The following is a 15,670-nucleotide window of genomic DNA, read 5'->3' as shown; positions in this document are numbered from 1 at the left end:
GTTGGCACATGCACTACACGTCTGAACGCAGAGCCCAGAGCAGATCCACAGCTGGCTCAGGGGAGGCAGGCCAGGTGCAGGCTGGGATGTTGCTGTGACCCTTGGCTGCCTTTCCCTTCCTTTGGAATCGTAAGGGGGCTGTAGAAAGCAGTGCACGCTGTATGAAGGGCTGAGTGCAGAGCTCGGAGAACAGAGACAGTGGCGCCAGGGAGAGTCCTACCCTACACCTTAGCAGTAGTGTGACAGTGGGCAACAACTTAACTCTGTGCCTTAATTTCTTCATCTGTGAAATGGGAATGATAATACCTACCTTAAAAAAAGGCTATGGGGAGTAAATGAGATAAAATACATAGAGCCCTTAGAACAGTGCCTGGCATACTGTGAGGACAGTACGTACGTCCTCAGTTTTATTATAAACTTTTTGTGATTTGTGGGTGCAAAAATGTTATTAGCTCTTTGGAAAAGGGAACTTTTGTAATCCAAGATGGTCTTCAGGTGGCTGAGCTGTGAAATTCATGTAAGAGGAAGGTTCATCAGACGCATCTGAATGTTGCAAGAACACCTTCCTCTTGTAAAAGGAAAAGAGCATAAAATGTACAGTTGGCTTATGTCTGCTGATAACTTGTCCCTGCCAGCATAGCTGTGGCAGGCAGGCCACTAAAATACCCAGTAGACAATTACTGATTTTTGCTTAAAGTTTTGAATAGGAAAAGTTCAGTTGGATTTCTACATGTGGGGAGAGAGTGTTACATGGAACCTAGCTTCTGAGGGAGGCTGCTGGCAGTGCTAATGGTACAGTAAAAAGACCCAGCAGCATTCAAACATTTATGAGCTGGCTGCAGTCTTTCCCATAGATTCTAACCAGCTGTGCTCCTATTTAGCAAAGCCTCCTAGGGCAGCTGCAGCCTGGGACAAGTTTTCCTGAAGCCCAGAAAGCCCACATAAGACTCACTTCCCACTTAACTATACAGTTCTCCACCTAGGTGATATTAAGCTCTGCTGTGTGCCCAGAATTATGCAGGGTGCTGTGGAGGGTACAAAAGAGGCAAGCAGTGCCTGGAACTGTGTTGAGATTTAACAAGTTAAAAAAAAAATATGTGTACTATCTGTAAGGGGACTATGGAGATTCAGACATCAAGGACCGTGGGACACCCTCTCTGGCATTTACCGTGCACTGCAGGGGGGCTGAGACATGTCCTCAGAACAAGTGCCGTCTGTGAGGAGGGCCTCATGGTTCTCACGGCAGTCGAAAGGAAAAACATACTATAAATTGGGAGCTTCGGGAAGGTAATGTGAGAGTGGGCTGGAAAGGTGAATTTTCAGAGGGATTTCTGAACTAAATCTCTTGTATGAGCAGAAGCAGAAACATCCCAGGTTCACAAAATGACAGTGGACATTTCAGTAAAGTACAGGGCTCCTGTGAGGGCTGGGGTCAGGATGGCAGTGGTCTCAGGATGCCAGGTTGGGAACTGTGGAAGGTTCTGAGTGAGAGAGTGACAAGCTGGCAGGAAGCAGCAGTCAGATTGGGTGGGGAACCTGGGAGGGAGGGGGCACCATGAGGCAGAAGCAGAGGGAGCATCACAGCTGGGTATCACCTAGGTGGAGAACTGTATAGTTCCCTACCCTTCAGGGATATCTCGGTCCCACTGCCCTGGAGAGAGATATCTACCCTTCAGGGATATCTCGAAGAAACTAACTACAGAAGTCACTTGCCTCAAAAGATGTGGGCTTTGGCTCAATGCCCGTAGCTCAGTAGTTAGGGTGCTGGCCACAGACATCGGGGCTGGCGGGTTCGGGCCCAGCCTGGGCATGCTAAACAATGACAACTACAACCAAAAAAATAGCCAGGGGATGGGACCGGCGCCTGTAGTCACAGCTACTTGCAAGGCTGAGGCAAGAGAATTGTGTAAGCCCAAGAGTTTGAGGTTGCTGTGAACTGTGATGTCACAGCACTCTACTGAGGGCGACGTAATAAAACTGTCTTAAAAAAAAAAAAAAGGATGTCAGCTTTTTATGCACCAACTTCTTGTGTTTTACAGATTCAACCAGTTATTGAACAAACGTTCCCTTTTTCTAAAGTTCCAGAAGCCTTCCGGAAGGTAGAGAGAGGACATGCACGAGGAAAGACTGTAATTAATGTCGTTTAAATAAATGCGGTTTGGTGACTGTTGACTCTCTTATTTGGTGAGTGCCTGTGGGCTGAAACTCTTTTCTGGCCACATCAGACTATAAAATCCTATGATATAAGCTTAAAAAAATAAACAGCCTTTTTGACCAGTAACTGATACAAAAGTACCAGCATTTGGACTTGTCCAGTCTCGGCAGTGGGAGCTGCTGTGTGTGGTCTCTTTCGAGCTGTTCTTCCTCACTGGCTTTGCGGGTGGCTGTAGCACCTGTTCTGGTAGCTCCCACTCTGTTTTATCATCTTAAGGTTCATGGGATCCTGGAACTGGCAGTTTTCAGATGGACATGAGCATGACAAGATTATGTAAGGCCAGCTCCTCCTTGAGTTCATCAATGAGCACTTTTCCCACTGGCCAAGCTTTCCTTTTGTTTTTATTCCTCCACCTAATGTGGGGATCACAGCCATCAAAGTTTTGAATCTGAGTCATATATAAAAGTGTGGCCCATAATTAATTTGTTTACTTTCTTGAAAGGAAGCCAAAAAACTTTTTTAAACCCTTACATTTTGCATAAGGGTGAGACTCCTTCAGCAACGGAAACCTGCTTCTCTGAAGCCTTTCTGTGGAAACTGCAGCCATTCCATAGAGCCCAAAGCTCCGCATGAGCTGACCTCAGATGCTTGCTTTCAGGTATTTCACCAGCCAGGCCATTTCAGTGCACACCCTGAACCTCTAGTCCTTCCCATTTGCTTGAGGTAAGTGATTTATTTCCTGCTGGACTTGTGCCCAGGACTGTGCAGTAGATGCTTGCTTCTAGCCTTTGATACAGACCTATTGCTTGGTTTATTCCTATTAGACCCTTATTTAGTAGTGTGTTGGAAGCTGGCTTTTCTCTAGAATTACTGGTCTTAGTACAGGTATATTTCAAAAGACATGACATGATTTTCCAGTTGTAAATACCAGCTCCTCTGGACTTTGTCCGGAGTAGGTGCAGCTTTTTTCTCATGAGGGCTCCCAGGTGGTCGTGAGGGGGCAAAATGCTTGAGTCAGGACCTCCCTCACCCTTGTTTCCACGCCCAGAAATAACCCAGTGTGGAAAGAGGGCGGTCAGCAAGGCCTGCTGTTAGGTTAATAGTAAAGCACCCTCAGCCCACCTCATCATCAGGCACTTTGGTCTCATCTGCTAGCCGACTCGTTGATGTGTTAGAGTCCATTTAGCAGCCTCATCTCTCAGATTTCATCAGTGTCATTAACCAGAAACAAGTTTATTCAAGATCACAGGCTGTCGTGGAATGTCTTTCCCCGCCATGCTGCACAAAAGGCCTAACATCAGTGCCTGCTGGATGGCATCACGCCTGCTGGATGGCACTGTGCACGTGCAAATCTTACTGCAGACTGAGGATACACCGCTGTAATGACCGTACGTGCAGTCTCCACCACAGACTCTAGGAGGATCGTCTTAGAATCGGAAACACACTGGAACAGGTGAAAGGAAGCAAGGTTTGTTCTACCAGCGACAAGAGCACTGGTATTCAGTGACGAGGCCGAAAAGTAGAGGACACGTATTCAAGGAAGTGTTAGCAATTTGGTTCAAAACTAGAGCCCACTGTTCCACCATGTCACACCATGAGGGCCAGGGTATCTCAGTAGTTAGATGGTTTCAGTTTGCATTCTTGACATGCTTGCTGCATTTTAGGGTTCTCAGAGTTCTAAGATTTGACCAACAAACATCAATTAAAGTCTTCTTCCCTTTTCTTCCTGGACATAATTGCTGGTCATCCCCGTTTCACACCTCTTAATTCTGCTGCCAGAAGGCAGTGACACTGGCGCTGTACCCAGAGACCTGAGGCTGCCCACCTTCTGTGGAGCCCCGGGGCACAGTTGTGGAAGACCACAAGGAAGGCTGAGGCAGCTAGATAGGAAGGCAGGAAATTAGACTAAAGGGTCTGAGTTCGGCAATATATTGTATAACCTTGGGCTAATAAATCAGGTCATGTAATCACTATCAGCAGCAGCTGCGAGAAAGGCACTAACTTCTTTCTTGTGACATTCTAGGGCAGCCCACGAGTGAGTAAAATAATTCAAATCCTGCTCATGGACATGGAATTTTATAAATTTACCAGTTTTTAATAGCAGAAAGAAAATAGCATTTTATTTATACTGAGTTCCTTAAAATATATCTGCATGTGTAAGGCTTTCCCACTTTGCCCTGCAGCATAATTAATGGTTCTAGAAAATATTAAGGCCAAGAACCAAAATTACAGGTATTTCTTCTCAGATGCCAAAAAGTCTTCTACCTTACAGACTTGAGCTTTTACCCTTCCCTTTAAGTATAAGGGATTTGTAGGTCCACAAAGTCAGTAAACTTGTTCCTGTTCTGTCCTGCCACTATCTTTGGAAATAATCTTAAATGTTTCTAGTTTTGATGTCTTACTGTAACATTTTTTAAAAACACTCAAAAGCTGCTAATAAGGCAACCTGTTTAAGCAGCTACTACAAGGACATGAAATAAAAGACAAATTATCAGTTTAAAACTATCGTAGTCTTTTGAAAGGGTGAGACAATTCAGTCACAGCAGTGTGATTCTGGTTGAACTTAGAGTTACCGAAGAAGGAGCAGAGCCACTTTCACACTGGCTCGGCCATCAGCATCATCCTTTTGTTTAAGTAAGATGGCTGGAAGGACCTCCAGAAAGATTCCTCCTGCATTCTCCGTTCAGGTTTACAGGACCATGGCTTCCCACACTTGGGTTAACTTCTCGTTGCTGACAGTGTTGAGGATAATGTGATTTTGATCATACTGTGTACCCCCTAAAAGAAAGAAAGGAAAATAATAGCATGCCTGCTGTAAAGGGAGTGTAACAGACAAGGTTAATTTCAACACCACTATAGCACAAGTAAACAAGGTGTAAAACTGCACGCCTGGAGGAAACAAAGCCCGGACCACACCACACCATGGGATGAGATACTCCCCGGCTGTGGGCCAAAGTGAGCCCGTATGTCAAAATCCCGTCAGAGGGGCACCAGCTACTTCACACAGGGCTCCTTTTTCTACACAGTTCTTACACAGGGCAAATCTCCAGCATGGAAAAGGAGTGAAGAGACTGTAGAATGTATACCGTAGAGAGATCGTGGATTTGAGATACCAGTGAGGAAAAGCAGGCAGCCCTGGCAGTGATGGAAAGCTGGAAGGGGAGCAAGTTCTGCATAAACAATGAAAAATGGCTGTATGGGGACAAAGGGGAGGTTTGAATGACACTGAAGTATGCAAAGGGACAGGGTAGCACTCCCACTGCTGGGTTCTGGGTTGGGGTATAGAAAATTCATGGCGTTTAAGATGCTGAATGCCACTGAACTGTACAAGTAGTGGCATGAACTCCCTAACTCCCTTTCACCAGAATGAAAACACTTTCCAAGGGTGCTTAGTAAATATTTCTGATACTTTGGTGTTAAAAATAGCCTCATGGCTTCTTTCAATGAGGAAGGATCATTAATACCACAAATTTGGGAGTTTTCTTTTCTTTTTCCAGGTGGAATAAACATTGTTTTAGATACTTTATCCTTTTTTAGCATAAAGCCTCTGCATCAAGATTATATTACCAAGGACCCCATCAAAATAAAAATCTGTGTATCTAAATATAGGGTATGGCTGATATTAAAATCATGCTTTATTCTTAGGAAAAGAAATAATGAAGATTCTTCCCTCACTTAAAGCATTTAAAAAATATTAAGTTCTGAATTATGTAATAGATCTAGGTAGTCAAGCAAGGAAATTATTTTACTTGTAAGAGATTGGTTTATTGTCATTGATAATCTATAGCTTCTACCCAGCAAGGTGTAGTACAGGATACAGGGGTAAGGCCTTGGGCCTTTTATGTGTAAATTTGGTGGGTGGGGTGGGGGCTGGAGGTGGCTGAAGTCAATAGTTGCCACCACCAGTAAATCCCATCCTCTGACAAAACAGAAACAACTACTCCACTGAGATTTCAGCAAGTATTATCTTAAAGTCACAGTCTCATCTCTTCTCATTCTTCATGATTATAGTAGCTTAACATTTTTTATGTATATCACATCAATTCTAATTAGAATCATGAAAACTAGACAGTTTTTGAGGAAATAATTTGATTAATTCTTTTGCCTTTGGAAAGAATTTAAATCATCTAGACTTAAAATTTTTCAAGTGTGTGAATCACCTTTCACTCTTGTTACAAGGTACGTGCTCTGGGATAATATATAAATGTCTGCCAAAACACAAGGAGTCGGGCTAGAAGAAAGACACGTGATCCAGTAACTCTTACAGCTATTTATAGGCAGTCAGTGGCTCAACAGTTGCAGCTAATGAAAATCCTGGTTTCCTGCACCAAAGAGATGAGTTTATTTCCTTTGCCTCCTATGTGGGCTGTGTGGCCCTGCCCTCTCACATCCACCAGAGGGCATCGTGCTCCCACATTCTGAGACATTTAAGTTCAGGTTAATAAGGACCCATCTAGTGTAGTTACCATGCTAGACACTGAGTTCACAGACTTACGCAGGGTATCATCCTTACTCAAGAGGCACGTAGGTAATTTGTAACGTATGTGAGGAAGGCCTCAGCGCTTTAAAGGGAGGGCTCAAGGAAGAACCTCTTAGAACCCCTCGATTCTCACCAGCCGAGACCAGGAGGCTCGTGACTGACTTCTGCCCACTGCTAACACAGCAGGTGGGGGGTACATCCTCTGTGGTGGACTGTAAGCTGTCTAAGACCAGGGTAAGAGCATTTTTTTCTTTTCTTCTTGATAGCCCCAGGGCCCAGCTCAGAGCCTGCCACGTAGTGGGTACCCGGCAAATAACGGGCTGAAAGAAGGAAAGAGGACATGCTGTATATGGGGATCAGTGACCTGAACCCCAGACACGGGAAGCAGATCACCATAAGAAAAGGTCTTCCTTTGGGCAATAAACAGCTTAATTTTTCTAACATTTCCTCAAAAATTCCATTTTTCCAATTCAGTCCCATTTCTTTGGCTTCTCTGGAGGTTTTGAAACTATGTAGTATAGACGGAGGAGCGCTAGTCAGTAAAGCAGATTAAAGAAGGCTCTGATGGTGACTCTTGACCAGTCTGCACCTAGACTGATGGACTCGGAGAGTGGTTCACCTGTCTACACGCTGACAGAGGAGTATGCTGACACTCATTTCTGAACGTGCCTTCTGTTTCTTACATCCGAGGTGCTACCTCTGTTTTCTGTAATCATTCTGGTTCCCCTCCAGCCTGTAGTTACATTGCTTGCTTTGAGCTTTCTAAGTGAATACTCTGCCTTAAACTCTGCGTTTGCCTCTGAGCACCTTTCCAACTTCTTGAGTTCTTTGTGATTCTAATTCTACTATTAAGTGGGTTGACCACTACCCACCTGGAAGTCATCCAGAAGGGACAGCCACTTTTGTCCCCATACAGTTACCAAAGCTTCTGATGAAAATGTTCAGACTTACTCATTTTTTTTAAAAATCAGATTACAGCTGTTTCTTTGCCCTTACATCTTAACCTTTAGTAACAGCGTTGGCTGAAAGCCTTGATTAAAATAAAATTAAGTCAGTTTTTAGCAGTGATTTAAAATGGAGCATGTATGTGGTGGTATACCTGCAGACTGTATATGGTTACATAATCACCAGTTCACCAAACTTACAGAACATTCAGGCTGGCTTTCCTGATGCCTAGTAATAAAGTAAAGCAAAATTACCGCCAGATGACATGAATAAAACACACCATCTGTTTGTCAATACCACCACCACTAGGTTCATTGAGTTCCTGTACATAATAGGTCATTTTTGTTGTTTAAAAATTACTATCCAAAGTTCTGGTGTGTTTCTCAGCCCAGCACTGCCATTACATGGGAACCTGTTAGGAAGGCAAATTCTCAGGCCCCACCTGAGACCAGATGAGGCCCAGCAATCTGTTTTAGCAAGCCTCCCAGGTGATTCTAACACAAATACAGTTTGAGACCCACTCATCCACAACACCTCTTCCCCAGCACCCTCAGTTCCCTGGATTCAGTTCACTGAACACATGTTCTATTGAAAGCCTCTAGGCTGTGGTGTTTGTTTTAATTCCTTTTTGATCTTAAATCTTTCAATGAAAGGTTACATGTACATACATGAGAATAATCACCTATACTAACTAGGCGAGAGCAGTCTTTTAGCTTGTAATTTTTAGTCTGACATTATTATGATAAATAGTCCAGATTCCACTTCAGCACTGAGATCATGGCCAAACTGATTAACCTCTTTGAGACTCAGTTTTTTTGTTTTTTGGGGGGCTTTTGGGCCATAAAATTAGGAGAGGAGAGGAGAGGGAGGCAGGGTCAAGGTAGACTTCACAGGGTTGCCATGAAGACCACCTAAGATAATGTACTTGGTAGTTAGCACAGCAGTGGGCACACAGGGGCTGTCTTTCCATTATTAAAATAACATACTCATCGTTTTCAAAAGTTAAGCATAGATTTCTCCTTAACTAAAGAAAGACGCATTATAATAAAGGAACTTATCCTTACCTTTGACATCTAAAACTAAATGTGGCTTCAACTTGCTGTAGATCCTGCCATCCGACTTCATGCTCCAGAACTGGCTGTCGGCGTTCTGGTCCAGGGCCAGGCCGAGCTTGGAGCCGGATGTTACCAGGCTGCCCACGATTGTCAGGCAGCAGTCTTCTGCTATCTGTTCAGTGGGAAAGACATCTTAGAGATGGATACCCGCTTTAGTCTCCCAGCCATTATTTCCCTGGTTAAACTGATTTTAAAACTTATCTTAGTTCCTTGCTTCGTTTAATCCACGTGAGGCAGTTCAGCTTTTAGCCAGAGTAACCAGAATCAAACAACAAAGCATACCCCTTTATTTCAGATGACACGAGTGATGGAAAGTTCAATCCTTATCCATCATAGGAGACTTCTACCCTTTGCAGGACTCTGTCTTACTAGTAAGGGAAGCCCCAGAACATTAGAGCTGCCCAATCATGATACTTTTCCCTGTCGAGAGTGACCATGATCTAAGGCTAGGTCTATACCTAAATCTCCCCTGACGTACCCATCTCTGCGTGACCTGACCTTCTAGTGTAAGACTGCACGTCTAACTCTGTAGCTTTGAAGTGGCTAAAGTGCATTTCATCATTTTAAAACTTGAAGTTGCACTTATTAGCTTCCATTGTCTTTCCTTCATGACAAGTGTCTAAAATTTTCTACATAGACACGCTCTATAGCCATAAAAAGAGAAAGAAAAAACAGTATAAAAAACATAAACTCAGTAGAGGGTGTTTAAATGCAGAGATTTTATGAGCCCTTCCCTTAGTCATATGTTCACATGCCATGAACACATACTGCTATAAAAATGTTTATTAAAAGTGTATTATACTGAGATAAAAAGCATTGTGATAATTTAGGACACCGGTGGTCTTTCTCACTGGCTTATTGAATTCAAAATTGCTAGACAACATCACCGACATGTTAGTGAGAAATAATTGCCGAAAGGCACCATTTTCTTAAATTAAGATAATTCAAAGGTGGATGCTAGCTTCTTTTTCCTGCTGCTTTATCATAGCTCCTTCTGTTTCTGTGCTGTTTCTTCTATGCATGTCTCAACAGTACTTCTGTTTACACAAAGGATCATCTTCCCTCAAGCACAACAGACCCAATTAACAAGTTGTGCTCCTTTTCACAAGGCTGTATGCCTTCTGCTGACTCACGGGTTACCAGTTTGTGTGTGTGTGTATTTTTTTAATCTGGAGCAGTCAAGCCCATAAAGTCAAGAAGTAAAAAGTTATCTACCATAGAAGCATGAGCTGCTCGCATAAAATCTTACTATATTTAGGTTTTAAAGGTCTTGCAGCAGAAGTGACACAGGAGGGAATGGGTCACTTTCCAGTTTACATAATAATTAGGAAACGGACTGTGTTGCATACACAGAGATATCTCTTCACCCTTCATCCAGTTATTATGTGGAGTTCCCCAAAATGGACACAAGAGTGATTTTTGTTCATAGCACTAGAGTTTATAGAGCTTGTAGTTTGTTTGTTTTTCTTGAGATAAGAGTTTACCTTTTTTTCCCTAGACTAGAATGCTATAGCATCAGCCTAGCTCTCAGCAACTTCTAACTCCTGGATTCAAGTGGTCCTCCAGCCTTAGCCTCTCAAGTAGCTGGGACTATAGGAGCCCACCACAATGCCTGGCTAATTTTTCCATTTTTAGTAGAGACATGGTCTCACTTTGCTCAGGCTGGTCTCAAACTCATGAGTTCAGGCAATCTTCCCTCCTTGGATTCCCACAGTGCTAGGATTACAGGCATGAGTCACCATGCCCAGGCTCAAAGCTTATAGTTATTTTTACTTATTTATTTTTTTGCAGTTTTTGGCCAGGGCTGGGTTTGAACCCACCACCTCCAGCATATGGGACCAGCGCCCTACTCCTTTGAGCCACAGGCGCCGCCCATATAGTTATTTTTATTGAGGGGGGAGACAGAGTCTTTGTCGCCCTCAGTAGAGTGCTGTGGCGTCATAGCTCATGGCAACTCTTGGGCTCTAGCAGTTCTCTTGCCTCAGCCTCCCAGGTAGCTGGGACTATAGGGGCCTACCACAACGCCTGGCTATTTTTAGAGATGAGGTCTCACTCTGGCTCAGGCTGGTCTCAAACCTGTGAGTTCAGGCAGTCAACCCACGTCAGCCACCCAAAGTGCTAGGATTACAGGGGTGAGCTACCACACCCATAGTTATTTCTATAAGAAGTAAGAATTGAACACTTCCCTTTTCTGTTATTATATAAAAAAATCAATATAGAAATAAATGCTCTACCTTGAATCAGTACAAGATTTACCCCCCCCCATTTTAAGTTCTTAGACTGGTTCTAAACAGAGCTGAAAAACATGTTCATGAAAAAAATTTCCAATTATTTTTGAAAGTGCTCCAGGAATTGTGAAATAGCATCTCCGTGAAGAAAGAGCAAAAGCATGTTAAAGGATGAGTCACCTCCTAGCAAAACGTACTGCAGACCCCTGTCGAATCCTAAAAGCTCACCCTGCATTTTATGCATCCTTCTTGATAAATCCAAATCTGATCATCAGCACCGATGTCCTCCATGACTTGTATTCTAAGAAGCTTCAAATCCTCTAAGTTTCCATTGGTCGACATGAATAACCCTGTTGCTTTGTTTCGAAGTCTAAAATAAATTCGTTTCTGGAAGACAAAAACCCCAACCATGGTCATATACAAGATATACTATTAGAAGCACTGAAGGAATGTTAATTTTGGGAAGAATCCAGAATGAGGTATGGATTAGGGATAATCACTGTACCCAAGAGTCTCTGAGGTTTTAGGAATTTCTCAATGAGAAGAGTTGACAAAATGTCAAAGTGCCTGGGGCAGGAAGCCTGCCTACAGACAACCCAGGGCAGGGGACACGGCCAGGTTTGAGCTTGAGTTTGATAGCATTTCTGAAGCAGCTACACTTCTTAACACCTGAAACACAGCCCAAATTTTGGAAGGTGGGGCCAGGTTTAAAGTTTAAACTGAAACTAAAAAGTTGGATAGTATTTACTAAAAAAAAAAACAAATTCAGAGAAGAGTCTACTCACAGTGTGGGGAAGAGAAAAATACCTGTACAAAAGGTCGTAAAGAACCTATTTGGCGACAGCCACTGAATTCATACCAATTAGGTACTTCAGCTGGTGACAGTAAGAACTGTCGGCCTCTGTAATTGCCAAACTCATAAGTAACCCATCTGAAAAAAAAGGGAGAGAACCATAGTAAGTGGCAATTTCCATGACAATGGACCCTAATTACATTTATTTTTAGAATGTTTTCAATTTTGTAGACTGAATTTTATACTTTACATAAACATTAGGGAGGATAAAACCACCTTATTCTCTAGAATACGTAAAGCAGCCTTTTTTTGACAAATAGCACGTTTTTAGTATATGACTTTATGCCTACAGAAACTATATGTGAAGAGAAATAGGTAAGTTTTTCTTCCAATAAAACAATGAAAGAGAAAATGGCCTTTTAGGGGGACTCCCCAGTCCTTGCTATGAGCTATTCATAATACAACTGTAGTTATAGTAACGGATTTTGTAAGTTATTAAATACAGTAGACCCTCCCTAGTTGACCATCTATCTCCCTACATTAACCACCTCCTTAATTTGACCTAATTTTCATAGACCAGACAGGCACCACATGTAGGTATCAGCACAGTTGGCCTAGTTCCTTATGTTGATCACCTCTGTATGTTGACCAGTTTTTAACAGTCCCTTGGGTACTCAACTTACAGAGGTTCTACTATAGTTGATATTTGCAAAGCTCTTAGTGTGTGGTACTTGGTAAGTGCTACATAAGAGTTAATTGAACAAAAAATATAAAGTTTTATTTAAAATGAGAAATCTTCCTCAAATCCAAAATAATTAAAATTCTCAGGTCCCTTCTACCCAGAGATGCTGGCCCTACATACCTGAGGAACTCTGGTTGCAAGCACAAACTGCCATGTACATACCCAATACCCCTCCCTCTCCTCTTCTCTCTCTTTTTTTTGGAGACAGTCTCACTATGTCATCCTCAGTAGAATGCCACATCACCTCAAACTCCTGGGCATAAGGGATTCTCTTGCCTCAGCCTCCCAAGTAGCTGGGACTATAGGCACCCACCAAAACACCCAGCTATTTTTGGTTGTAGTTGTCGTTGTTTGGCAGGCCCAGGCTGGATGCGAACCTGCCAGCTCTAGTGTATGTAGTTGGCGCCCTAGCCGCTGAGCTACAGGTGCTGAGCCTACCCCTCCTCTCTTGCTGATATGTTACATCAAGAAAGAATATTCTGGCTTGGTGCTCGTAGCACAGTGGTATGGTGCCAGCCACATGCACTGAGGCTGGTGGGTTTGAACCTAGCCTGGGTTAGCTAAACAACAATAGCAAATGCAACAAAAAAATAGCTGGGCGTTGTGGCAGGCACCTATAGCCCCAGCTTCTTGGGAGGCTGAGGCAAGAGAACAGTGTAAGCCCAAGAGTTGGAGGGTGCTATGAGCTGTGACACCATAGCACTCTACCAACGGTGACATAAACTCTTTCTCAAAAAAAAAAAAGTAAAGAAAGAATTTTAATCTTGGAACTCTAAAATACCATTTTAATCATCTAATCATAAAAAACAAAATATTCATTAAAAGCTGTTGAAAAAGTCACCCATAATTCTACCACCCTAATCTTCCGTAATTGCTTTTTAAATATCTAGAGTATATATCCCCTAACATTTGATGCATGTAGGTAGAATGTATCTATTATTTCTGTAAGAAAAAAAAGTACTTTTTAAAAAACATTTATTTCGTTGATAGTACATTTTTATATCTTATTCGATTTCAAAATTATTCAAAGTTGAGGGGAAAAAAATCCTCCCAAGTTAACTTTTAATCATCTGCATACCATATGCTAGTCATCCCTAGCTAAAGGAAAATCTCACCTCTTAGCTCCAAAATCAAAGGACTAGGTCTTTTTTCAAGGAGATAAGAAAAGTCAGCTCTCTCTTTCTACCTTGATAAAAAAGAATACTCAATAAATCTCCTGGGCACTGGTGTGCAAAGAACTTTGAGAGGTGTTAAAGACAAATCCTTACCTTAAATAAACTAAAAGTCTAGGTTAGGAGATAAAAGATGGTTTACACGGTTTTTCCCAGTGGGAGAAGTATACATTGAAGGTGCACAATTGTTAACCCTTACAGAAAATCAATTAGTGTAAGTTAGTGTAAGAGAGAGAGAAATCTGATCAAATTGGATTTTCAAAAGGATCTGTTGTATTGAATCAACAAGTAGATAACTCACATGCCACCGATAACCTGGAGAGAACGGATTTGTGTGTTGAATCCCAGGGATCGGAGATTAACTGTTTCTGCATTGAGTTCGACCTTTTTTCCTTTGAAGTCTTCTCTTTCAAAAAGAATAATTGTTGGTTCAGAAAATTCCTATTTAAGGAGCAAAAGTAATGTTCTCTTATTCCTCTTTATTAATAATTTGAATTTACACGAATATCATTTTTTGTTTTTGAGACGTTGTCTCACTCTGTTACCCTTGGTAGAGTGTCGTGGCATCATAACTCATAGCAACCTCAAACTCCTGGGATAAATCCTCCCGCCTCAGCCTCCTGAGTAGCTGGGACTACAGGTGCCTGCCACAATGGTGGCTTTTTTTTTTTCCTAGTAGAGACGGGGGTTAGGGGGGGTGAGGTTGGGATCTTGCTCTTGCTCAGGCTCATCTCGAGTTCCTAAGCTCAGGCGATCCACCCACTTTGGCCTCCCAGAGGATTACAGGTGTGTGCCACCACACTCGGCTATGGAAATCATCTTGTTACAAGGACAAAGCACAAAATCTGCCAGATTTAGCCTATTTGTAAATTCCCTTTCCCAGGAAATCTGGACGTTTGTGTACTCCAAAGCTAAAGAGAGAAAGAATGGAGGGGCAGGAAGGGTTTCCATTGCATAGAAAGGCAAGAAGTAAGAAATGTACACAGTTTATACAGCAGAAGAAAATACTATCCCAGGCACAGAGAAATGGATATACGCCTGGAATATGGACACGGCTAATGGAAATTATCTTCAACTTAGCATTTTCATTGACACAAGGAAGGGCTGCACAGCCACAGATACAAGTGATAAGCAAGCATCATCAGAGGGCTGCGGCAGTCAGGTCTGTGTCTAGGGGCACCGTGGCACGGGCTACGCAAGGAACCTTCCTCCTGTGTGTACTTTCAAATGTCTTTTTTCTTTTTTTGTTGTCGTAATTGTTAATAAGACAATTTTATGTACTCACACTCCCAAACTTTTCTGTAGGAATCACTGTCAGAACAAAAAGAACAGAAACCCTATATTTAAACTATCAATCATTTGAAAGAGCACAATAGCACAAAAATCCAGACTTTCAGAAAAATGAAAAGTTGGCAGCTATGACACAGAGTAAGCTCTAATGATAATACTCCTAGATAATAAATGAAAGCCCTCGGGGATTACATTTTTCCCCTATCTGCTTAATGTTCTGTGGCAAGGGTGTGGCACCTTCTGGCTTCAGCTATGTGGATGTGTCTCGACGTGCAGAAAAGACCCACCCCGCAGGAAGCAAGCACATTAGTGTGCACGGGTGGTAAGCAGCGTCTCAGAACTGGGTTATACAGAGCACATAAGGAGGAAATGGCCAAAGGTGTAGTCTGAGTACTTTGCACTTTCTCTGAGATGGCACTCCAAAAACGTTCTAACATTCAAGCTTAGTATTACAAATCAATTAAATAATTTGTAAGTATTAAGTCACAATGAAAGATGTACAAATGTATAGTCTCACTGTGGGCAAAACGGTCATTGTCTCATAATTAAAATCTAAAATCATCATCGATAAGCAGAGTGATGTGAGCATATACGCTAAGTTCTGGTGAAGGATCGAAAACTTCAAAGAAAGACTTTTAGCTAGCTTTTCCAATTCTAGACAAATTAACTATCAAAAAGTCTTATTTCATTACTTACAAGCTAACGTGTCTTACCACATGATTCCATGTTTCTCTGCTCCTATGTTCACGT

General features: G+C 42.4%; 2 protein-coding genes across 2 annotated transcripts in view; one reads left to right on the top strand and one right to left on the bottom strand.

The window, feature by feature from the left end:
- The window catches only part of RTN4IP1 (reticulon 4 interacting protein 1), a 55,349-nt gene extending 53,184 nt beyond the window's left edge, over positions 1–2,165 (top strand). Inside the window, exon 9 of the mRNA XM_003781572.2 lies at positions 2,040–2,165. Within this exon, the coding sequence (XP_003781620.1) occupies positions 2,040–2,147 (108 nt within the window). The 3' untranslated portion in view covers positions 2,148–2,165. The remainder of the gene's footprint in view (positions 1–2,039) is intronic.
- A 1,207-nt stretch (positions 2,166–3,372) lies between these two features.
- Positions 3,373–15,670, bottom strand: part of CRYBG1 (crystallin beta-gamma domain containing 1) — a 57,629-nt gene continuing 45,331 nt past the window's right edge. Inside the window, exons 16-20 of the mRNA XM_003781571.3 lie at positions 13,932–14,071; positions 11,731–11,854; positions 11,152–11,310; positions 8,645–8,807; positions 3,373–4,933 (exon numbers count right to left, since the gene is read on the bottom strand). Coding sequence (XP_003781619.1) covers positions 4,845–4,933; positions 8,645–8,807; positions 11,152–11,310; positions 11,731–11,854; positions 13,932–14,071 — 675 coding nt within the window. The 3' untranslated portion in view covers positions 3,373–4,844. The remainder of the gene's footprint in view (positions 4,934–8,644; positions 8,808–11,151; positions 11,311–11,730; positions 11,855–13,931; positions 14,072–15,670) is intronic.

This window comes from Otolemur garnettii, unplaced genomic scaffold, assembly GCF_000181295.1.
Source record: "Otolemur garnettii isolate 467f Iridium unplaced genomic scaffold, OtoGar3 scaffold00002, whole genome shotgun sequence".
Taxonomy (NCBI): Eukaryota; Metazoa; Chordata; class Mammalia; order Primates; family Galagidae; genus Otolemur; species Otolemur garnettii.
This window is presented reverse-complemented; position numbering and strand designations above follow the sequence as displayed.